The sequence below is a fragment of the Ictidomys tridecemlineatus genome, chromosome 9, assembly GCF_052094955.1.
Source record: "Ictidomys tridecemlineatus isolate mIctTri1 chromosome 9, mIctTri1.hap1, whole genome shotgun sequence".
Classification (NCBI taxonomy): domain Eukaryota; kingdom Metazoa; phylum Chordata; class Mammalia; order Rodentia; family Sciuridae; genus Ictidomys; species Ictidomys tridecemlineatus.
The window spans coordinates 106967246-106992143 of record NC_135485.1 but is presented as its reverse complement, the minus strand read 5'-3'; the positions used below and the strand labels follow the sequence as shown (position 1 = coordinate 106992143).

The 24898-nt window shown below is 39.7% G+C and overlaps 2 protein-coding genes across 16 annotated transcripts in view; one reads left to right on the top strand and one right to left on the bottom strand.

Moving 5' to 3' along the window:
- The window catches only part of Bmpr1b (bone morphogenetic protein receptor type 1B), a 360238-nt gene extending 347477 nt beyond the window's left edge, over positions 1–12761 (top strand). For all 14 annotated transcript variants that reach the window (XM_078021903.1, XM_078021900.1, XM_078021899.1 and 11 more), the window contains 3 exons: positions 3619–3794; positions 7349–7479; positions 9008–12761. In XM_078021903.1, the coding sequence (XP_077878029.1) occupies positions 3619–3794; positions 7349–7479; positions 9008–9133 (433 nt within the window). In that variant the 3' untranslated portion in view covers positions 9134–12761. The remainder of the gene's footprint in view (positions 1–3618; positions 3795–7348; positions 7480–9007) is intronic.
- A 3121-nt stretch (positions 12762–15882) lies between these two features.
- Unc5c (unc-5 netrin receptor C) overlaps positions 15883–24898 on the bottom strand; it is a 349998-nt gene continuing 340982 nt past the window's right edge. For both annotated transcript variants that reach the window (XM_005337567.4, XM_005337568.4), the window contains 2 exons: positions 23312–23490; positions 15883–22539 (listed from right to left, as the gene is read on the bottom strand). In XM_005337567.4, the coding sequence (XP_005337624.1) occupies positions 22374–22539; positions 23312–23490 (345 nt within the window). In that variant the 3' untranslated portion in view covers positions 15883–22373. The remainder of the gene's footprint in view (positions 22540–23311; positions 23491–24898) is intronic.

Genomic DNA, 24898 nt, shown 5'->3' with positions numbered 1-24898 from the left:
GGTCTTCTCACCTAGTCTTGTTTCACATGTTCTTCTAAAGTTTTAGATTATTAAAGGTATACAGTGTTTACTTTTCCTGTCTTTCTCTATGACCTTCTTATCCCCCCAGTTCCCCTTTCCCCTCCCTGTTTCAGGTAAGGTATCATGAGGAGGATCCTGGTCCTCCCAGCTAAGCACTGTGCTCCTCCCAGCTAAGCACTGTGCTCCTCCCAGCTAAGCACTCTGCTCCTGTGATGGCCTCTGTTGTCATATGTGCTCTGCTGAAGATCTTCATGAAGCTCTTTCCTCAGGGAATGGTGCTATAGGGATGTGCCGTGTGCTGAACTGAGCAGAGACGTCTCCCTGTATATAACACTTCTCATCTGGAAGTTTAATGAGAATCATTCAGTATAAAATACAACTCATACTGATGCTTTGTACTTTTAAATTTCCCTTTATTCCCTGTCTCCAAACTCAAATCTTTGGCTTCCCTTTACCCAGGGCCTGGTGACTAAGCACCTAAGGCATGTCCTGTGGGTGCTCATGGTTTGTTCTCCCACCTGCTTAGGGTCCTGAGGGGATGCTGCACTTCTAGGCTTTCTGCAGTCCCAGATGTCCCTCTGGCCATAACACCAACACCTGTGGTGACCATGCACCATAGCCCCCCAGTGCTGTGCTGGAGGTATGCTGGGCCAGTCACCAGGTGTAGGCATGAGGGAGTGCACTGCTGGGGTCATTCCCTTCTGTCCCTCCCAGAAGGAACCAATTCCTGTTTATCTTTCAGCTGTACAGATTTCTAATCTGACTACAGATGTGTGTGGCTACTAGGGTGCACAGAACTACTTTGTGGGTGTGTGGTTATTTTCTCTGCCTTTGTACCTCTTCTTTGATAAATGTCCTGCCAACCTGGTTTCTGACTGCTCCACACTCCTCCGAGGGAAAGGAGCTGGAGTGGGCTGAAGGCACCCTGGCCTTTTCTTTCCCCTGGGCCTTTTCTTCTGTCACACTATACTCTGTTAAATGTCTTACTCAAGCTGACTCTACCTTCTTTTTGTGTTCTTTTAATTCTTGATGCCCCCATATTAAATCATTTTAATTTCTAATTTTGGCCTTGAAAATTAATACAAGGTCAAATTTTCTCTGCAATTATTTGAGAATAGGAAAAGTGATGTTACTGAAAAACCTAAGAAATGCAGTTTAATTACTTTCAAGCATAGAAACATGCCTGAGGGAAGAAGGGCAGAGCTTTATGTCTTAGAGAGTCTGCTACTTCGTAATATCAGACATGAATTATTTAAAATTAACATGTTTGTTTAAATGTAGTGCTAAAGGCGTTTACCATGAGGTCAGTAGTAATTCTTTACAAAATTAATTTGCTCAGTGAAATTCTATTTATTTTCCTGGATATTGATAACCTCTCATTTCATGATCTTTGTATGGCCTTTCTTTTAAAATGATCCATAGCAAAGATGGCCATAAACAGGCCTTTTCCTTCTTTCATTTCAAGTATACTGTTTTCCTACATGTGCAAGAGACACCATGAGTGGAGATGGACTGGGGCTACCTCCCCTCTTTAGGGAAATACCATATGATGATGACAGATATTGGGGACTTGAAGGAATTTATAATCTTATATTGGAAATGATTATTTATTCAAATACTACCAGGGAAGATATTTATTTAGGGAAGATATTATGCAAATTCTATTTGGAAAAACACCAGGTATGGGGGAGGAAGAAGAGGAGGAATGGCTGTGCTGAGATTTTATGACTGGTGGAAGGAACTGGCTTTTTTTGCATTTGATCAGAATTCTTAATTATATGTTTTTGCAGTGTTTGAGGGGGAAAAAATAGAGATAACTACATATAGTCTCACCATCACCCATCCTGATTCTTTCCCTAGGTAGTAGTTACTTTTCTGTTCTCCAGTAGGTGTCTCCATGTCACACTTTCCAATGCCACTTCCTGACTTCTCCAGTTCAAATAAACATGAAGGAGCTAAGAGTCGGAAGGGAGTGTAATTGCCAAGATCTTTATCCACTGTGGTCAGAATATAACTTTGACTTTTGTAAATGCCTGCTTTGAGACTATTCTTAGATGGCTTTCTCAGGACATGTTCTGGTTTATATTAAAGCCCTTAACCATTTTCTTTTCATTTGCAAACCCCTGTTTATTTTCTCTGCTTGAACCCAGGTTTCCTTACCTTGGGCCACCACCGTTTTCTTCTAGTGATTAAAAGTGATAAATTATAATACATTCAGAAAACATATTAATGAAATACCTGCTGTGTGCTCACATGAGAGGTGTGGGCAGGTAGAGCAGGAGAGAAGTTCTTCTCCTGGTAACTGGTGGTGGAGCTGGTGCAGTGTCTTTTCAGCTGACATTTTCCCAGTTTGTCATTAAGTCTGCTCTTGGCACACTTTCCTCCCTTACACAGACAAATTTTTCTTTAGTATTATGTTGTAACTACTGAATATTAATATTTTTATTGGTTCTTTTTAGTTATCCATGACAGTAGAATCCATTTGGACATAATTATAAGAGCATGGAATATATCTTGTTCTAATTCAGCCCCCAGCACCTCTCCTTCCCCTCCTCCTGCTCCCTTCCTTCTACTGTACTCATCTGAAAATCAATGTTTTAGCATCTCTTCCTAGTCTTAGGAAAGAACCCAGTACATTAAGACCTGTTTGTCTTAAATGTAAGACAATGTAAGATGATAAGGGATACCTGCTGTTTAATAAATTTATATTTTAACTTTCATTTTATGAAGATAGGTTCTTTGTTACTCCTAGACAACCATAAGAAATCTGGTGAGTATATTGGTGACATGTCTTTGGGAATAGTTTTTATCTTTTGGAATAGATTTTATCTAGAAATGAATTTCAGAAGATTTTTTAAAAGAAAGCTTTATAGTTATGTTTTAGTGAATGCGAACTATTTGAGAGCTACAGAGCGACATCTGCCATACTTTACATTTTCCCAAATGATGCCACATGCTTTATGTTTTAGTAGATAATGAAGCAATAAGATCAAACCCAGGTGTTGTTGTTTTCCTCAAACCTGCTAGTGTTTCCATAAGTTTAGTATTGATCATCTGTGACATCAAAAATCCTCACCTGGCTTAAAAAAATAATAATTATCTCAGACTGGAGGTGTAGCTCAGTGGGAGGGGGCTTACCCTAGCACACAGAGCCCTGAGATCAAACCCTAGTACTACACTACACACACACACACACACACACACACACCTGTCTTAAACAAACCAAGTTGTTATGTGCACATACCAATTGTAATAGCAAAAGTATTAAAATATAAAGTATTTTTAAAATGTTTATTAGATATTTAGCAGTGGGTTAGAGTCTAAATTTGATCTAGTGGTAATACAGTTTTTTCTGTTATAGTTTCATGCTGATTTAGTCTCATCTGCATTGGGTTTTTACCTGTGAGCATTTGCCATAACTTCTGGCAAGAATTATTTTTCAAAGAAATGTTTTTTTATTCCCTGAAAGGTTTTCTTTTCCCACCAAGGTTTTCTTTTCTCACCGTCTACTACAGCCCTATTTAAAACCATCACTTCAAACTGTCATTTGAGGGTCCTCTTTGCTATTGATAACGCTCTGTTTTATTCTTTCCTTAGTGATACAAATGAAGTTGACATACCACCCAACACTCGTGTTGGCACCAAGCGCTACATGCCTCCAGAGGTGTTGGACGAGAGCTTGAATAGAAACCACTTTCAGTCTTACATCATGGCTGATATGTACAGTTTTGGACTCATCCTTTGGGAGGTTGCTCGGAGATGTGTTTCAGGAGGTAAAAAACCACGATGTCTCTGAAAAGCTACTATGGGAGTTACTGCAAATTCTTTCTTGCTGATCAGAAATCAAAGTCATATTGTCTACAGAATCAGGTTTTCTTTTATTTCCCTTTTTAAGCAGAAGTTTCTGTGTCACAGTCTTTCCAGGGAATGATATTTGACAGAGTAATCTTTGCCTCCTTCCCTCCATCTGCTGTCGAAGAATCTCTTCCAAACACTCTGTTAACTTCTCCTATCTCCTCAAAGAATATCTTCTGCTGCTCTGTGTATTGTTTCATTTCTCTTTTGGGCTTTTCCTCCAGAAGTTCTCCTTCATGTCAATCCTCTTTCCTACCAGCCTTTTCTCACCTACCTGTGAGCTCCTTCCCCAACCCCACTCTCCCATCCCCTGTGTTTCCTCTGCAGAGATTACTGTGGAGACATAACCTCCGGATGGGACACCCATTCATTAACTTCTCTATTTCTTTATTTTCTATAAAACTTCTTGTAAACCAATTTTTAAACATTGATTTTTAGCAAAAGGAAATTAAAGCATCAGAATATTGTTATTGTTTATGATAATTTTTCTACAGGCATAGGGATTCCCTAAAAGACCAACTATAGTTGATATCAAAAAGATATCCTTATATATTCAGAAGTATTACTGGTTGTGCTGTTTTCGTTTACTGCTACCTTATCATCTTCTAGAAGATTCTGATTCCTTTTAGGTAAAGAGTGTTATCCTCTTCTGAGTCAAGTACAAAATATACACTGTAAATTATTCTGCACATGGTTGTGCTCCTGAAAAAGGGTTGATGCTGCTGTGGTTCCTCTACATGGCCAATTTAAATGTTTCATGTAATCATGAACTTGCTCCAAGTTGTGAAAGTACATATAACTATTACTGGGAATTGTTCCTTTACCTGCTCTTTATTATCTGGGACATCTTGGGAAAGTTGCTAAACTTTTCTTTGATTCAGTGTTTTATTAAAAATGAGGCATATTATTGTATGTAACTCAGACTGTTGTGATGTTTCAATGAATGTAAAGAGAATTAAAACCGCCTGGCACATAAATGGCACTCTATTAGCAGTACATACTATTAATTTTCTTTTTGGTTGGTGGAGCCATAATACATGCAGATTTGTATTTAAATTAAATAAAAGCAAGAAACAGTTAATGGATAAACATTTGTACATATAGATGTAGAAAGATCACCTTCAATAATGCAGTGCCTTCTAATCACCTTGGGAATTCTGAACCTTTTATAAGCAATTTGAAATAGAACTCATTCCCTTTGAAATGAGAAACTGTACAAAGGAAAGTGAATACAAGAAATTTACTGTAACCAGCTATTGACTAAATCTCCTGTTGTAAGTATGAAGAAGAAGAGAAGTAGCCAAAACATAAATAGATTAATTGCTTTTGCCTTGATTTCATGCTGTGTAAGTAGGAGGGGAATTTATTTTTGAATAATCTGCTTGCACTGAACTAGAATAGTTTTATAGATGTTAAAGGTATAGTAGAGTACAAGATGACTTTCTACTTTTGTTTGTTTTCCTGAACATCTAAAGCAAATAGGTCTACAAACTAGAAGTCTAGGTTTGAAAAGCCTTATGTCAAATAGAGAAGAAATGATCCCCAGCTTTAGAAACAAACTAGTTTTATGTGCACAGCAGGGTCTTAATTGCTTTGCCTGGGTTGTCTTTGCAGGTAGAGGTTTGAGAAATATCCCTGCAGGAGATTGACTTGTTTCTCAGAGGAAAAAGTCCCTGCTCTGCCTCAGGCCAACTGCATGGCCTTGAGCAAGTTTTTTAAGCCCTAGGAACCAAGTTTCCTCTTTGTGTGTAGTAATCCTTTCTCATGAATGTGTTTGTGAGAATTTAATCAGATGAATTATATAGCATACCTACCTGCATGCTTGGTCTAAGTGGGCTCTCAAAACAATGTGTTTCTTTTCTCTTTTCCAGAGAGGCAAAGCACAGTAATTTTTGTTCTGTAACATTTTGAAGTTTTATGAAGATATTGGAAGACTGGGGAGTTTGTCTTTCTAGTTCAGGAAATCTGGGGTGAAGGAGACATAACCAGATGTAGGCCTTTCAAACTTGAGAAGAAAGTGGTGGGGAAAGAGAAAATAAACCACAAAATTAAATGGCAGTTCACATGGAAATTTTGATAACTTGGTTACATGATAAAGAGAAAGAAGTAAGGTCTATGGTTCAAAGCCAGAATTTGATTGACTCATAATTTTGTATGATTGGTTCTGCGGGTGTCTATTGTAGTTTATATTCCTGCCTCACCATCCATCCATCCATCAATTCATCCAAGCAATGGCACCACCATTAGACACTGAGGGAAATGTGAGATGAATCAAGTCCATCTGGTGGTTGCCCTCAAGATGTTTGCAGGACCATTGGCTTCATAGTCATAAAGGGAGGAAAAATTGAAAAGAAGCTGATCTCCTATGTGTCTGACCCTGTGCCTTTATTATCTTTTATGCTGAGATGATAAAGAAGCACAAGGAAGGAAATAGAAACAGGGAAGGAAATAGAAACATAGTTAATGCAGGTAAAAGGCTTAGTTGTCACAGTAGGGGGGCACAAATGATGAACAGATGGTGGGTTGGAATGGACTTTTAGGATTTTGAATGGGTTTGAGGTTACAAAAAAAGAGCATAACACACACCCAGGTTTTGCCACAGTGAACCTCCAGTGGATTTTCTGATGTGGCGTAAAATCTGCCAACTTGATGGTTTCATCTTTGTCAGGTGAAAAGCAGTAGCATTTCTATAAAAGGTGATTTAGGATAGGGAGCAACGGTGCTCTGGAAAGATTTTTCAGAAGAGAATCCATTCATCCTCTGAGAACAGGAGCTGCTTAGCATTATTGTGAGGAGTTCATCAGATAACGTTAAAAGAAAGACACTAGTAGCCTTTTTTAAAGGACAGATTGAAAAAAGTAAAAATTACTTATTAGGAAAGATAAAATAGAGGAGTATATACAGAAAAAAATAAAGAGAAAATAAAAATTAGACAATCTTTAGATTTTCAGTATATATACAACTTTCCAAATATTTAATGTGCAGAAAACTCCATTCTTATGATTAAGCAGAAAAAAATATGTCTGACATTTTGCAACCAAACTTATGATATTCCTAATTTCAAATTACAGTAATAGAAACAGTCACATATTATGTAGTATGAATTCAAGATGTGAATTTTCAAATTTTCAAATTTGCATTGATTTAATATAAATGTCTTAAAGATTTGGTCTTTATAAAATTGGAAATTTTGATATGTTCATTTCACTTAGCATTTGGAAGTTAGAAAAAAAATAGCAAAATAACTTGAAGATCTATGAAAGTATTTTCTTCTGGGTGTTTTATTTTTTTGTAAGTTAGGCTGAGAATCATTTGGATAAGGTTTCCTCCCACCCCCAAGATCTATTGTTGTTTGTTGGCCTAAACTTGTATTTAAAATTGATAGTCATTTTCTTTGAGAACAGTTTGTCTGTTAAGAGTTTTTTTCCCCCCCACTTTACAGAAAATAATAGTACTGAAAATATATTTTCAGGTATAGTGGAAGAATACCAGCTTCCCTATCATGACCTGGTGCCCACTGACCCCTCTTACGAGGACATGAGAGAGATTGTGTGCATCAAGAAGTCACGGCCCTCATTCCCCAATCGCTGGAGCAGTGATGAGGTAAGGCCTGAGGTCACTATGTGTTCCATGGTCGTCTCAACAGACTTTTCCTCTAATTCCAAGTATTCCCTTAATGTCATTCTTCTTTGTTTTGATGATGATGATAATGTTGCCTTACTTCAATAATTTATATGGAGCTATGTGTAGTGTGCTGAATCTTCCGTTCATTTCTTCCAATTTTATTTTGCCACTTCCAGAACATATTGGGTGGGTCAACATTGAGCCTACAAAATAGATAACATTATATCATTTATTTATGAAGTCTTGATATTTGCCTAAAGGCTATTATCTGTTTTTATGAATATACTTTAAGCATCATGATTTTTTTTTTCTTCATAACAAACCCAGAAATAGCTTTCTGCCATTTGGATGAGAGAAAAGGCAGGTATCTGAAGAGCTGAGTTTTCTGTATAGTGAAGTGGTACAAGTTGTTCTAGTTGAGCTGCCTGACCGAGTGTCTTTGTTAATAAGGATGATGAGATATGATTTGAACAAATCCATATTCAGTTTGGCTCTGAGGGCTTACTGGTAAAACCCAGATGTTTCTGGAAAGGAGCTAACAGAAAGGACATTGGGCAGGATATGCCTTTCTGACTCTGTTTCCTCTGCCCCTTGTGCTTCCTTCACTCACTGTCCTTCGACTCATCCAAACCCTGGAGTTCTCCAGCATGCTGGAACATTGGAGATGAATTTGAAGTACACCCAGAGAAATAAAAGAGACTCTTATCAAAATTGAACCAAACCCCATGCAATCAAGCAGGCAGAGTACTATCTATGAACTAATTGTTCAGTGTAAAATTCTTAGAAAAATAATCTTTGTTTTATTGGCTTTGCATGTAGTCACTGAAATGATAAATAATATAAATGTTTTCCAATGAACTGTGCAGAAAGCATTTTGAAATGTTGGAGTTACATTATTTCAAAGGTAGTTATGGGTGTCAATGTTATTTGGAATCCCTTCACTAAGTATTTCTGATGAAGTGAAATTGTGCTTTTCAATAAGAAGACCAATGATTGATGTAGCATAGGAGAACACAGGAGAAAGTTTTAGTGATGCTGTGCACAGGTCATTAATCTTGTTAAATGGTACAGTGTGATGCTAATGTCATAGCAGGCAACTGTGGTTTAGGAATAACCATGTTTGTTTGAATATTATAAAATTAGATGAAATATTTAAACTTATCAAGTTTATAAACAATCTGGGAGTGTGGTATAGAACACAGACTTCCTTGGTGTCTGTATATTTGCTTAATATTCAAAACTTCTTCAAATAGATCCTGTACTGTACCATCAGCAAAACATTTGCTTGCTCCTATTTCAAGAAAGACCTGAAAATCTTTTTGAGTGATTATCATTTTACATAAGAAGGAATTTTAATGGAATTTTGTTACTATGTAGTTTTAAGGGTACGTCTAAAAATTATTTTCAGATTTTATGAACCCAAAACTGAAAGACAAATATCAAGTGCCAGCTTTGCAGATAATATATTTCTTAAACATTATTCCAACATTCCTCCTCTTTTTCACAGTGTCTAAGGCAGATGGGGAAACTCATGACAGAGTGCTGGGCTCACAATCCTGCATCAAGGCTGACAGCCCTGCGTGTTAAGAAGACACTTGCCAAAATGTCAGAGTCTCAGGACATTAAACTCTGATATGAGGGTAAAGGAAGCATCTCCGCTGAAGGCCAATAGATACTCGTCTGCTCTGGGCAGAGCAAAAGGTGTTAAAGAAGCATCTGCAGTCCAAGCCTTGAATGTTGTCCTGCTTCTTGGTGGGTTCAGACCTTACCTCTCAGGGAGCAGCCTGGACATAGAGTAGAGAAGTTCCCAGAACCACAGATTCCTCTGTGTCTGTTTGTAGGAGGGAGAAACCCCTTGGGTAACTTATTCAAGATACGATGCATGTTGCTTTCTAAGAAAGCCCTGTATGTTGGGATTGCCATTTTTTTAAAAAGATGCTTTAATTTTGCCAAAATAAAACAAATATTGTATATGTTTTAAGGTTTATACTATTATAGTTTAATGATAACAAAAGTTCTTCCCAGAAACTGTGTTGGAAGGTAAATTAAAATATATGTTTTTCCATTGGTAGAATATGTTGCACTCTAACAAAAGACAGTCTGTGAAATCGGAGAACATAGAATGGAACTCATCTTAAGATAACCCCCAACCTGGCCTCCTCCTACCACTTTGGCCAGCCCTGCATTTGGGGCTGCCACAACAATGTGAATGCATGTGGGCACAAGTTCTACCTTTCTGGGAACACATTTTGGAATTCCTGCAGGTGGCCTTTTGCAGCTTCAGACAACATGGAACAAATGAAGGTTTTATGTGTCTGTAATAGAAGTGTTGATGGGTGTTCTTCAGAACCACTTCTGTCTCTGATTGTGTTCGGCTCTTCTTTCATGGTGAAATCCCTTCCTTTTCATTAAACACAAGCAAAGCTTTTTCTCATGTGCAGAGAATTGACCTGTGCATGCTTTTGATCTCTCAAATAGAAAGATCAATATTAAATAAAATGGCCATGAGTTGTGTTAAAGACAAGGTACTCTAAAATAATTTGCTATTGTGTTGTAAGAACATGTCAGTAAGGTAGGGAGGACGCTGAAGGTGCAGATGACTTGTTTCTCATATGTGCAAAGGAGCCTATCTCAGAAGCACAAGGAAAGAAGTATGCACATCTTATTTTGTATGGTTAAGGATGGTTTATTTTTGTTCTTTTTTCTTATCTGAATTAAGAGATAGAGGGGAAGCATCTGTCTGGTTAATTTCATTAAACTTTAATTTAAAAATAGATAAATATAACCTTCAGATAGAATAGCAGAAGAGAGTTAGTGGAGACCACAAGATATTATGGCTGCTGTGATTTATTATGCTAGAATAGAAATGGTTCTAACATGGGCATCTTCAATGATCATTTCACATCCTAAGATCACTGGCTCACTTTATTCTTGTGATGTTCAATTCACTATTTAATTTATTATTGTTTTTCTGCTCTGTAATACTTGCGTAAAATATTTCTCCATTTTAACTTTTGAGCAATAGGAATAAAATCATCGACAGTGCCAATATTCCCTAGCAACAAGAATCTTATAGTTTTAAACTGTGCACCCTGTTCTCATTTTTTTTTTTTCATTTCATTTCCTTACAGTGGTTTTCCTTTGCTTCTTTAGTAGTTAGTTAAAAAAAAAAAAGTCAGCACTTCCCCCTTGGTGTTTAAAAAAGACATTCCTTCCAGAATACTCCAGGGGGCAGTGTTTTCTAATGCATTTTCAGCGGGTGACTGAAGGATGGAAAATTTTTGAAAAATTGACAGCTGCATGAAAAATGAGAAAATATTTTTCTCACTTCTGAAGTAGACCTGCAGCTGGTGTCTTGTTCATCCAGAGAACACTCTGAAGCAATGAGTGCATGGGAGACTGCTTTCGGTTTAGGAAAATCATGAGAAATGCAGCACTCTCCATTCTGCATTCTTTTCCCTGGGTTTCTTCATAGCAACGTTTTGTTTTTCACTCGGAACAATTTCTGAATCCTTGAGTTTGAAAAAAAAACTTAGGAGTAAAAACAATTGGTACCAAATATAATTGTAGTCAGAAGGCTGCTTACTGATATTAAAGTAACCTCAGTAGCAATGTAAAGGTTCATGTCTGTTGTGTCAAATTATATTTTTTGTGATAGTTTAGAAGGAATATAAAGTTAGAACTAAGTGTGATGATCACCTGAGCCTTGGAGAGAAACTTTGGTGCCTCTAATCAGATCATCTACAAACAAGTAAGTAAGCATTTATGCCAGTTAAGCAGGGCATAGTGTTTTTTCTTGTGTTTTGCTAAATGTAAGTGAGGTTGGGTTCACCTCTTAGATAAAACTGTATTGTCTTTTTCTTGAACATGAATAACTTCAAATCAGAAAATTTTGTGGAGAGGTTATGATTTAAAAGTAAACTAGATTTCTAGGGTTCCAGTGGATAGAAGGAAATTCAAATAGTGTCCAAATATCTTCTTTGTTGTTCATTTGGTTGCTTTGGGGAAAACTGATAGCTTACTTTATAATCCCCAACCTGATTTATTTACTATGAAAATTTGAAAATGATTCCTGAAATATTTAAAAATACCCACATAGCTATGATAGCATTTCAGTGAAACAAGAATTTATTTATGAATAGATTTTTTTTCCTCTGTATCTTACCAAAATATACTTTTCTTAGGTAATACTAAATTGTTCTTGAAGACTACCTACTCAGCTCCCAATAATCCTTTATAGTTTTTAAATTTCTAGCAGCTAAGTGAATTTTATTTTTATTATTATTATTTTGTTTTGTCCTTCAATTGAACAAGTGAGAACCTGACAGTTGTGTAGTTGATTGCTTATTTTCTTCTAACCCCTCTGTCCCAAAGGAATCCTAAATTATTAGTTGTTAGATAAGCTTTGTATGCTAAGACGTTCAGGTTTATAGCTTATGTATGTGTGTACATATTATTATAAATATAGATGTATATATAAATATTATGTTCAGTCTGGAGTCTGGCACAACTCCATTATGTGGATTAGAGAGTAAAATATTATGGATGATAAAGTACTAAATGAAACATAATATTTATTTATGAAAGCATATAAGATTGTTAACTCACCAGTGAAGTGCTCTGAGCATCATGTATGAGGAGACGGGCCTTTGACCTGGAAGCGCTGCTCAAAAGTCACTCACGACAATTCTTTTTATTCCCCAAAAGAAATCTTCTTAGAAAACATGCTGGGGTTTTATTTAAAGGGAATTTTTGGATTCTGCATTTCAATTGGTGTGTAGTCAAGTATAGCATGTACTTAATTAATGGCCGAATTGCGTGCTCCTAGGGTCATGCGTTTTCTTTTGGAGTTTCATGTGGGGCCCTTCCTGGCTCCTTGGAAGGCAGAGAGAGGAGAGTCTTCCACACTTGAGTTTGTTCAGTCCTAATATCTCCTCAGGAAACTGTCCCATAGCAGTGGGGATGAAAGGAGTAGCATCAAAAGCGATTTAGTTTAGCAAGTATTCCTCTCACAAAACAAACACAACAATGCCATGTTTGGGGGAGAAAAGTTGGGAATATATAGGGGTTTTGTTGTCTGTCTGTTTCAGAAGAAGACTCATTTGTGTTCTTCGGGGGAACCAGTGCCTTACGAATTTGTATATACTGTAATTATTCAGGACTAGGGAACAAACAATTGTATTTGTTACAAATTGTATATGGCTTTGTTTTAACATTCCCTTAAATAAAATGGTTTCATTCTCCCCTTAGAGAAAACATGACTGTTATCTCGTGGTTGTGTCTTTTTTTTGTTTTTGAAAATATCACATTGTAACAGGAGGGAAGCAAGGAAGACGGCAGATGCAGGTAAGTGTGAACATTTTGTGGAAAGAGAACAAGCAACATGGCCCAATGGCTTCCATTTTCCCTGTAATTAGGAAACACAGTCATCTGCTGAGAATAAGGGGAAAGTCAGGGCCGTCGGTGGTTTGAGGAGAGTGAAGAAGGTTTAAAATTGCACTGTAGAGAATGATAGCTTCCCAGAGAAACAGCCAGCTAGGTATGGGCAAGACCAAGGGCCAGTGGAGGTAGGTCATGCTGGGTGACACCATAGCCCAGTCTCTGGGCCACCAGCCAGCCTGTATGTGAATCCAGGCTAAGTCATTCTCCCAACTCTGTGACACTAGGCATGTTCTGAACTTCTCAAAGACTCACCTTCTTCCCTGTGCAGGTGAGAATAATATTAATAGCTACCATGTGGAGTTGTTCTGAACATGAAATAATCCTTGTACCAAGCATAGCTAAGCACCCAGCTATTGCTGTTAGCTCTATTACAGATTCATAGTGCCCATTTTCTATGTGGCTTGTGATTTTTATTTTTTTCAGCAACCCCAAATACAGGCACAGAGACAACAATGATTGGCTTAATTTAGCACTGGGGTTTTTCAGTCACAGGCAGCAGCACATCATGGAAAATAAGAATTACTATCATCAAAGGGCCATGTGACGTGGACTGCACAAGGCAGGAATTAAAGAGAGGAGGCTCCTAATAGACTGGAAAGAACCAGTCAGAGGAGGGAATCCTGGCGGAGTTGGAGCTGTATTGGTGGCTTCTGAAAGAGCTGAGGTGGTCAGAATCAAGATTTCAAAGGGGGACCAGCAAGACTAAGGACAGGCTGAGGGTGTGATCTCAGGAATGGATCTCAGGAATTTAGTGAGTGGACAGGATTATTGGTGATGAAAGAGGAACCCCAAGGCCTGGCTTTTAGATTTGCTGTCTCTGTGGATTTCAAAGCTCCCCTGATGGCAGTCATTAGAAGAGCATATGAGGCAGAACTGTCCAAAGGCCTTGGAAAAAAGGGTGGGTAGTTTGTGGGGCCAGAAACTGGAGGTGCGGTGGTAGGGCCCACTGGCCTGAAATGCATGGAGTGGTTTTTATGCAAAGGTAATGATCTAGCAGATGGAGAATGGTATGAGAAAGACCCTGCCTTCTTGACAGCTGTGAGGTCCTTGGAATGTGGAAGAAAGAGGCTACTGCTATGGCCTCAAAAACTTACCCAAGGGAGGAGAAGATCCTCTGCCAAAGGGCAGCAAAAGTGTCAGGGCTGATTTTCCAAAGGTCATGAACCTTGGAGAGCAGGTTGGGAAGTTTGGTTTTGAGGGGGAACCATTGGAAATGGGATCAGGAGAGAGGAAGCACAGAATTGTTTGGGGTGGAGCATGCAGGAGGTTTTGCATCATGAACTGTAATCGGGGACTGAAAAGTTGGCCTTTGGCTGTCCATGTTGGCAGCTTCATTCCTGCCAACTGAAATGTGACTCACAGTTGGGGTTCAGGCTGACCTGGTTCAAATCCCATCATGTTCACTTTCTGAGTCCTGCAGAAGTATACAACTTTGCATCCGCAACCTTCTCACCTATAAAATGGGATAAAAATCCCTACGTCTACCTTATAAGGCTCTTATGAGGAACATGAGATGATACATGAAGTATGTGACAGCCCCATGCCAGGTGCATAATGGTTGCTCAAAACACTGCCTGACATTAGTTTCACCTGGAGATTTCCATTGGAACATCCCTCCTACCCTTTCTGCTCCCCACTTCATGCTGAGACAGCCATGCTTCTCTAGACTCACAGGCAGACAGTAAACCCCAGCCAAGGAAAAGTTTCTCCTCTTGGGTCACTTTAGGGGCAGGCATGGTTGTCCCATGTGTCACAGTGGCAAAGTATAGATGCCCCCACTCTCAGGAGAACAGAAATGGTTGCTCACTGATTCCTAACCACATTGGGATATAATCCAGCTGTCCTGTCTCTGGGCCTGGGCAAAGTTCTTTGCCTAGCACCCACAGGCAGGCACAGAGGGTGGATGGAGAGCGTGGTCAGTTCTCAGAACTTTCCAGTGACCTCAACTTGGAGACAGGCTGGAGTTGGGTCCCCTGACTTGACCTTGTAAGCCTTTGTGTGCTTTCCTGGGAGCAGCAGCTTTCTCAGCGGGATTCCCAGCTGCTGAAGCTCCAGAGGAGAGGTCAAAAATGGGCTGAGACGGTGCTACCAAGTGTTTTCTTTGTACAATTTTTGTTTGCTTTTTAATTGAATTTTTATGCTTCCAGCCACAGGCCTCCCATTGATTCTACACAGGTTCCAGTTTACATAGTTTCATTATTTCCTTGGCCCTGAACAAACATTTGTGATGCCACCACTGAATCCATGGTAAGTCGCTGTCCTGAGGCCCATGGATGAGAGTTGCCCAGCCCTGCTGCAGCTGCCTACACTGGCTAACCAGGCTGAGGACCCTTCTTGAAGTAGTTCTCCCAGGGAGGAAAGCGGGACCATTGCTCCCACTCCTCAGACTCCTAGCTGCTTTTCACCTCTTTTCTGGAGCTTTCTGCTTGCTCCCTAAGGGAACAACTAGGAGATCTGTTCCCAGTTGAACACCTTGGCTGGTATTTTGCTCCAGCTCTTAGCCATGTCGTGGAGTTTCTGTTAACCTTTCATTTCCTGTTAGTGTCATTGTGTATAAACTCCATTTATAATCAGATCTCTGAGAGTAGGACCTGACACCACTGGCAAGTTCTTCAGGAAAATTTTGACACAGATGGTCTAAGACACTCATTCTCATTCTCAAGTGCTCACTGGCATCACCTGGGAACTTTCCAAACTCAGTGCCCAGGCTGCAGCCAGACTGATTACACCAGAATCTCTTGAGGTAGGGCCTGGGCATTAGTTTCTGAGTCTGGGGTGATGCCTGTGTATCGCAATGTTGAAGAAGCACTGTCTTAGAATGTCATCCTGTGACTGAGGGAGGTTGTGACTAAGAGGTCTTTGGTCCAACCAAAGAAACATAATGATGCTTGATAGGAAGGAGTCATTTGTCATGAAGAAACCAGGGAGGCAGGCACTCTGTTGCTTATAAATATAATTTATTACCTGTTTAAAAATTCTTTCTTACACTTTGTACATGTTGGCTGATGGAATAAATGCAGGCAATTTACAAACCAAGGGGACTGCAGGAAAAGTCAGGAGCGGCAGTAAGAGAGAGGAAAGAGGCACACCCAGAGCTGGTGTCCCTCACCTCTGCCACACAGCAGGGTGACAGACAAGAGTGCCCAGAGAGCTCTCCTCTGTCACCAGGGAATTTTTTTTTTTTTTTAGAAAAGGAATTGCATAGAAGATACAGCAAGAGGGAACTTCACAACAACAAAAGAGGTGTTCCATATCTGAGAAGCCAAGGTTGTGTTGTTTTGCTTTAAAAAGAAAAAATGACAAAGCACAAAACCTCAATCTGACATTTCTGCGGTTGAACTGTTCCAAAGAAGACAACAGGAGGACGAGCCAGCCGCTCCAACTCAGACCGCTGCCAGTTGTTCTCTGACAAACCCTGGTTGTCATCTTTAGAAAGAGCAAAGAGGAACTCACCATGCTACAGCTCAACATTCAACACAGACGACACTGTGACATCCAACACACACACAGTGATGATATTCCCTGCATCTGGGCCCAATGCCTTCTGTCTGGGTGAGGGCTTCACTGTCGACAGCAGGTCGAGGTAAGACTGACGAAGGCAAGTCACCTGATGAACTCATCCTGATTCTTGCTATTTTTTTTTTCTTTCCCAAGGCCTGGAGAACTATACAACTGAGGTCACATCCCTACATTTACAGATGTCGTTGAGGACTTTAGGAATATAAAAGGGCAAAGGCATTTCCCACTGGCTGTAGAGTTTTTATGCTATTTTAAAACAAGGCTTGCTTTAACATCTAGAACACACTCAAGCCATGATTTTTGATGTTGCCTTACCATAGTGCTGAGGATCCAAGGCCAAGAGCTGATCAACCTCTAGTGTACAGATCAGTAAAAGCTGCACACAGTTCAGGTTCCAAAATCCACAACGGGGAGTGCTCCACCCCTGTTAGTGGCATCCGGCTCCACAGCAGGCCTGATAGTGCCTCCTCCAGTAGGCCTCAAGGATGACCCGTGATTTAGACTTATTTGTAAGGGAGCCTGAAGTGTTATGACCTGCACTTGATAACCTTGCTCAAGCACAAATTTGAAGTGGTATGATAAAATGCTGCTGTTGTAGGGTAACACAATGGCTGTTGGGCAGCTGATTTTACCTCGGGGCAGCTTCCTTGTTTTCTATTCAACTGGTGGGGCCTTAACTGCTGTGATGTTCTACAGGGATTTCCAGTTTAGCATTCTGAGAATTTCTGGAAAGATCGGTTTGAGTATGCAAGTGTGTGAATACGCAGAGGACTGGGGAACAGCCCCTGAGAATTGCTTGGTTTTGTGCGCTCATACATTTGTGGAGCCCTGTGGGTTTGTCCTGGTAATGCCTCCCCAACCACACTAAAACATGCCTGAGGCATACAATACACTTGGTTGAACGAGCCCATTAATGTCCCACCACAGATCAATACAGGCAGTGGCCAAGCCCACTGGAAAACCTAGGAGCCATGAACTCTTCTGACAACAGTGAAACGTGAACAGCCACATGGCCAGTGAGATGAAAGAACCAGGAGGGAAGTTCATTGTTAGACCTAGTCTGTAGAGAAAATCCACCCATGACATACAAGAGTATCTCCCCACTTTTCAAAAATAGGTTTTCAGGCCAGAATTTTGGAAATAATTATGACTTCATTTGGCTTACTTATCCTACATGGACACAAGCTTAAATCAACATTGGTTACAATATACTTATTCCCCATATTCCTTATTTCATTAAAAAATCATTAGGGATGCAAAGGAAATCTTTCAAAGTGATCATTAAAGCCAGAGATTATACAAATAGATCTCTTAGGGTAGAGAAACAGTATTTCATTGCACAGAGGAAAAGTTCTAAGGATTTCAGTCACATCAGCTTAGTACATTTAAAAAATATAAAAATAATACAAAAACAAAGTATAATAGTTGGTCCTATGAGGCACTCGAAAGGCTAAAAAAATTATTAGCTTGAGATAATAATAAAAATATTCCTTATTGGATCTATAAAATCTAATGGTCATTGGCCACGGTCATCTTTACAAATAATTGGTTTTGAGCAATCAGAAATGTAAATTTCTGATTTACAAAGGCTTCTCTGTTCTCAAAGAAGATGGCTGGAGCCTGATTTCAGTTCAGCTGTTTCTGCAGCACTCCCTTCATTCATTCATTCATTGGCCTTGGACTTGCACTGAGGTCTCCATATGAAACTTGTGCCCTGTCCAGAACAACTGCTTATGAAAAGCTGAAACTCACATTCAGCTTGAAGACTGAGACTCAACAAGTAAACCTTTCCACCTTCATTATCCACTCTTGGAGGTTCTTACACAGGTTTATGTTTGGTCCTGGGGCCAGGCCTTCTAGAAACAAAGGCCTGTGGATTCTGGGGAGATGTGAGCATCTCCCCAGCTCCCCACTTCTTGTGTGGATTACAGAGCATGAATGACCCAGGAGCACAGCTGCTGTGTCCCTGACAGAGACACAAGAGAAGAAACTCAGGGCAAGAGCCTGGTTTTCTCTTCTCCTGAAGAAAAGTCTAGAGTCTACCTACCCTTTGAATGATGGGTTATAAATATACCTCACTTACAGGAAAAGGCCCTTAAAGACCCTTTACTTCATGCCTGGTTTCCAGAGTGTCCTAAACTCAGGCCCCATGACTTTTCCCTAAAGAATGGCTCTGTTCTTTGATGGTCGAATATGAAAATGGGCTAATGATGATGCATTTTAGTGTTGGGCACTTCACCCCACAGTGCTCTGCCCTCCAAGAGCTTGGACCACTCATGTAAGAAAGGGGTTCTGGCATCACAGGTGAGAGTCCATTTTGGAAGATGTCCATGAAAGGCTGTTAGCTGTGTGTTCTTTGGTGTCACACATACTCGCATCATGGTCTGCCCAGTTGCCAATATTGAATCCAACTTTATTCCTTCCAGATCACTTTAAGAAAATCTGAATTAGGGTTGTGAAAAGAAAATAAAACCAGGATGAAACCTCTGCCATTAAAATCCCAAATTCAGAAGAAAGGCTTCTTCTCCATCAACAGTCACAATTTCTCTTCCTTTAGACATAGTGTTCCTATTTGCATATATAAGACTTATTTCTTTCTAAGCAGATACTCTTACATTTCCAAAGATAAATATTAGGAGAGGAGATTTAAAATATACAAAGCCCAGTTAAAACCATAAATGTTAAAAATGACAACTTCCAAAGACTTTTATACAGATTTTATGTATTTCTGTTACAAGAAAGCAAATAATGATGCGTATGAATGACTTGATGATGTACTAGGCTCATAACGACATGTAATTTTGAGATGGGTGATTGAAGTGAAACTGTGAGAATAAGAAAATTACACATTCGAAGTGATAATATCCCCACATCTATTTGTTAAAAAGGTCCTGTTGAGTTGTACAGGTACACATTCCCTTTGTCAAACAACTTATATTAAACTCAGGGCAGATTGCATTCCACACCACTAGATGGCACCATGCACAAATGATAGTTCTCTCCCTCCATCCAAATGAAGGAAGACGGCCTTCCCCAAACTGTGTAAGCAGGATGTGGCACATTGGATGGCTGATGAAGTGGCTCCCTATGAAATGAACTGTTCTGTCCAGACCTTCTAAGTTGGAAAGCAATCTAACAGCTATTACTTCACTCCCAAAGAGAAGGAAAGCAGAATTCTTAGTGAAAATTGATATGGTGTGTTGTTTGGAAGGAAGTCGTTCTTCATCTGATAGGAAACATGAGCTCTGTGATAGATGAGTAACTCACAAGGAGTCAATCATTCTTCCCTCTTCTAGTGGTGAGGGGTAGGACCAAAAAACAAGCCTCTGAAGTGAACCCTAAGGACCTTCAATGGCTTTAACAACACCATTCCTGCTTGCTCACTGTTTGTTGATTTTTTTTTTTTAATCAAAAATTTTCAGCAAAAGTTTTGGGGTTGATTTCATATGTATAGCTACATATTTTCTCCCCTCTATTTTTATGAGGCACAAAAGTTCCTTTGAATATCCAGGTCAGATTTCTTGGTTTCTGTAGATGATTCTGCAACACTAGTACTAAAGAACAATCTTGACAAGTTTATTTTAAGATGCAGCCATGGACAATAACTCCTGCTCTTTTTAAAAATATCTAAATTTTTTAATTTAGTAAAATCTCATTGGTACAGTCATTTATCCACTGAACTTGTGTACTAGTGCAATCTCCCTCTTCCTGATCAGTGGAACAAATATTTTTATATATGGAAATTTGAATGCACAGGTTGGCTAGAGAGAGATTACACAATATGTATCTAAAACAAAAGATAAATAGCACGAAAGAGACTTCATAACTGGTACCAACTGTTCCTCAATCATGGGGCTGGAGAAATCTGAGAATATCAAGAGGTATCCAAAATGGGAGAGGAAATACATGTTGTAATATGGGATAAAATGTATAAAATGATTTCTAATTCAAATCCAGCCAGCATCCTGGATACCTCCAGCCTTAAAGTAAACCACAGTCATGTTTAGAATGTTCTTATTTAAGCACACTCAGTCTTGGTTTGGCTTCTGGCTTTGACTTTGTCCCCCACCAGCTGAATGAATAGATTCGCTGTGTTAAACGAAGAGCCTGTGATGGTCCCAAGGAAACTTCCTTATTGACACAAAGTAGTTTGTTGACTAACATTTTACGTGTAAAAAAAAAGTGGGGGGCTAATTAAGTAGCCTTTGTAAAAGACTATGGGGAATAAAACACATCAAGTTCCTACTGCAGGAAGAACTTGTAGGAATGATTTTGATATTAAGAGAACAAAACAATAACAAAGCAGAATTTACCACTAGTCAGGAAGGCAAGAAACCTAGGGGTCCCATGAGAGGAGAAGAACATGATACTAAAGGGATGCCGTCTCTCAGCGAGCAGCATAATGCAAGGATATAAAGAAAGGACTTTAAAGCTGAACAAATATATTGCAGGTTAGAATAATTCTCTGCCAAGTCAAAATGATTTGAAAGGCATAATGTAGTGGAGGGGGGGGGAGGCTAGCTGACTGAATGATCCAGGTCAGAGTCCGTTATCAACTTCAGACTGATGAATGAGACTGGAGGCCTAACAATGGAAGTCCAGCATTGTTGAACCTTGAAGGTGATCTAGTCCCACCCCTTATGTTATAGGTAAGGAAGCTGAAATCCAATGAGTTTTAATGCCTTCCCCAAGGCAGTTCAGCTAGACAGAACTGGTTTTCTGATTTTCTAGCTATTTTCCCAACCACACTGCCCCTAAGGCAGACAGAGTACTATGGAGAGTCAACGTGGCACCACACAACTACACTACTAAGTGAAATTCAGGGGGAACACTTCTCATAGTAAGACGCAAAGGAGAAAGAGCCTGTCTGAGCAAGCTGAAAGAATTGACTGATAAGCCAGTGAGTGCTTTCTACCTTTTCAGGATAGAATGGTAGAAGAGGGTCAAAGGTCAAGGAAGCAATGCCTGTTGGACTAAGCTGGTCACCACACCCACCTCTTATGTGAGGAAGTGAGGCAGTTCTAGTCAATACCAAATACTAACAGTACCGCTAACAAAAACAGAAGTTAAAAGAAGACCTTTTTACTAAAATACTTGCAGATACTCATCAATAATAATAATGATACCTTTTTTTAAAAAAAAATTCTTTAAATTTCATATTACAAACACGCCAAGAAGAAATGTTTTGAGCGTTTGAACATGAATCACTATCTTCCCTGCAATGCTACAGCTTTACTCCTAAAGCGCACCAGGCAGGTGCACCCAAGGCATAAGGAATCTTAAGTCATTTCTCCTTTCCATTGAGATTCTCCCCTTCCCTGATACAAACAGTAACACTGGTTCTACAAGTTCTAGAAACAGAACATTGATTGGGAGGATTATCTGAGACACTGGATGTACGAGATTTGTAGCAAAAGTCTGACTTCTTTGTAAATTACTAATCTGAAATAGACACAACAAACCGTCCACAGCTTCAACTTCAAATGATCTGAACAAAAATAGAATGCGCCATGGACAGTGTCTGCATCCCTGTCCAATTTGATGTAAACAACATTTGTAGAAATTGGGTTTGTTAAGAAAGTTTATCCATATATCTGGATAGCAATAAAAAGCGTTTCCTAGGAAACTGTAAGATCCTGTACCATACAGCATACAGCCCAACTAAGAGGAAAATTAGGTTGACTTCTAAATTCAAGGTACACATTTACACAATTTTTCTTAACTCCTGTGATACTGTCCAAGTCAAGTGGGCATGTACATTGGTAGTCGTATCTGTTCTCCTTCTCTCTCCCGCTGCCATCTTGCCTGTGAAGCTCATTGGTCTAGTTTGGATTTCCTCCTCAGCTGTGTTTTCCCTGGACGGCCACAGACTCCCTGTGCATTTTCCTCCTTCATCTTCATTTCCAGTGTGGTCAATACTGCCCTTCTGCTGCTAAAGACACTACTGTTTCATGTCTTCCCATTTCTTCCAAGACAGCTGCCAGCATGCTCAGGTTTCCATCTGGGAAGTTCTGTGCCTCCCAGAGATCCAGTATTACACCAGTGGGGCTTGATTTGGTGGCAAAGTAATTCAAGTACCTGTAATTGGGAATGGGAAAATGTGCTGAAAGGCAAGATTTATGGATCTATTTTCTCTTCTGTTGTTACAGGGCTGAACTTTTCTGTCTCTCCATCTGTCTTGAAGTATCTCGGCCCCACTGTGGTTTACAGTGAGCCATCCTAAATGACTAGCCCATACTTAATTAGATCAGCTCCAGACAGGAGACGTGATGTTTAACTTTGTTAACCTCAACTCTGAGTAAGATAATTTAAGAGACAAGATGTCTATGGGTCATATCCTAAACAGGAAATCAAGAGACTTATGTTTTCTTTCCAGCCCAGGATCTTTGACAGGTCATGCCACATCCTTTGCCCGGTGGTGATGGCAACATTCTACAAAGTGGAGGCTCCTGAGGTCTCATTATAACTTAATATCAATGCTATGTTGGCATGATAATTATTCACCAAGCATTAGGTCCTGCTCCACTGGAGATGAGGAACAATAATTTAGTGAACGAATATAATATTTAGGAGCATTTAGCCTATCAACTTGGCAAAGTAGGTCACAAAACCCGACGCTTACAAATGTCAAACAAACCAAGAATATCTCTGTGAATTAGGATTGTAAGTCTGTGTTGTGAGGTGTAAAGAAGCAGCTTAATACAGGTTTGCAGAATGAAAAAATAAATAGATGTATGGATGGGAAAAAAAAATGAATGCTGCGCTATGTCTAACAGTTATCAGTCCTGGAGACTTGTGTCTAACAGAAAGTAACAGAAAGAAACCAGTCTTGGAGCCTGGCCACACCTACCTGTCCAGATTTAGCTTATGAGCCAGCATCCTCCAGTCATGGCCTCTTGTCTGTGGGGCATCCAGGCTACTGCAGAGCTTCTGCCTGATGGGAAGAGGGATGCTGAAAGCGCTCGGCCCTGTGACGGTGGTGATGGTGCTGGCAGGATCCAGCAAGGGCAAATCTATGCCAGTAGGTTCCTGTAGGAACAGCACAGCATTATTTGCGGACAAAAGCAATCCCTATTGAACTCATGTGCATAATATGCCTTGCTTTGAGTGATAAGAAGAGAATGGGTGCTGTTATTCTCCTCACTAAGAATGGCTTCTTACAGACCTGAAAGTTATGCCTCGCTGTAGGTAACTTGGCCTGGAGGTGGACAGAAGTACATTTTGAGCTAGTTTGCATAGCCTTGCCTCCTAGATCTATGGTAAGGATTAGGTAGATGAAAAGCTCTGTTGTGATTCAATCATGGTTTTTGTAATGGGATTCTCTAGGAGGAGAGAAGAGAGGGAATATCAATAATCCTAAAGGTTGAAATTTCAAGAAGGGAAAATGTTCAAAAGGGCAGTTCTTTTGAGAATGAACAGATTTGAGATTAGAGAGCTCCTGGAAACCATCTGACCCTGAAGGGAATGCCCTGGACCAGTGCCTGAATAAACTCTTTTTCTGACCCTGCAGAAGGTGGTTTGCTTCTTTCTTTTCTTGTTGGGTAAAATGGAACAAGTCTAAACGATATTAAATTAAGACAAACTTTTTTATAGAAAATGATAAACACAGTATATTGCCTTAGGGCGAGCTGCTAACGGCAGGCATCCTCCAATTGCTGCACATCCTTTTTTTAAAAAAAAAAAAAAATCTAATTTTAGCAGAGAAAACTATAAATTGGCTCTTAAAATAGTTTCAGCTCATAAAACAGCACAAATGTAAAAATCAGAATTTCATCTGCAAGAGAAATTCTAATCATTTTCTGATCACTTCTGTTGGTTGGAAAAGCAAAAGCAAATGTTGCCTGGGAACTATTAAAGCAATAAAAGAAAATCTACTTAATCTATGTTAAATGTCATATCTCGTTTCTCTCTCTATCTCTCTCTCTCTCTCTCTCTCTCTCTCTCTCTCTCTCTCTCTCTCTCTCTCTCAGCAGGTTACTCCTTGGTATGCATAATTAGTTGCTGGAGGATAAACTAGCCACACAGAGTCTCAGCCATCATGAAGTTTCTGATGTCCTGCAGAGTGTTCAGCCCAGGAGGTCAATGCCACAGTTTTCCTGAGTCCCCTGTACCTGCTCTACACTGCTTTAGTGGCCTCTACAGATATGTGAGTGATGGCACAGTGGCAGGTAGGTGGGGGTCTCAGCTATATGCATCCCAGTGTAATAGGCAGTGCACTGTGTATTCTGGGATCTGACTTCTAGTCAAATTGGCTGCTGACTTCTCGTTTTGTGAATTCCCACTGCACAGGGACCATCCAGGGACTTGTAGGGTATTGTTGAAGCAAAACTAATTAAATTTTTTTTTTTTTTTTTGCTATAATGTGCACAGTGGTTTTGGCTGCAATCACAGTGTTTTGCCTCAAAATCCAAAGCTTGGCAAACAGATCCCCTTGGCT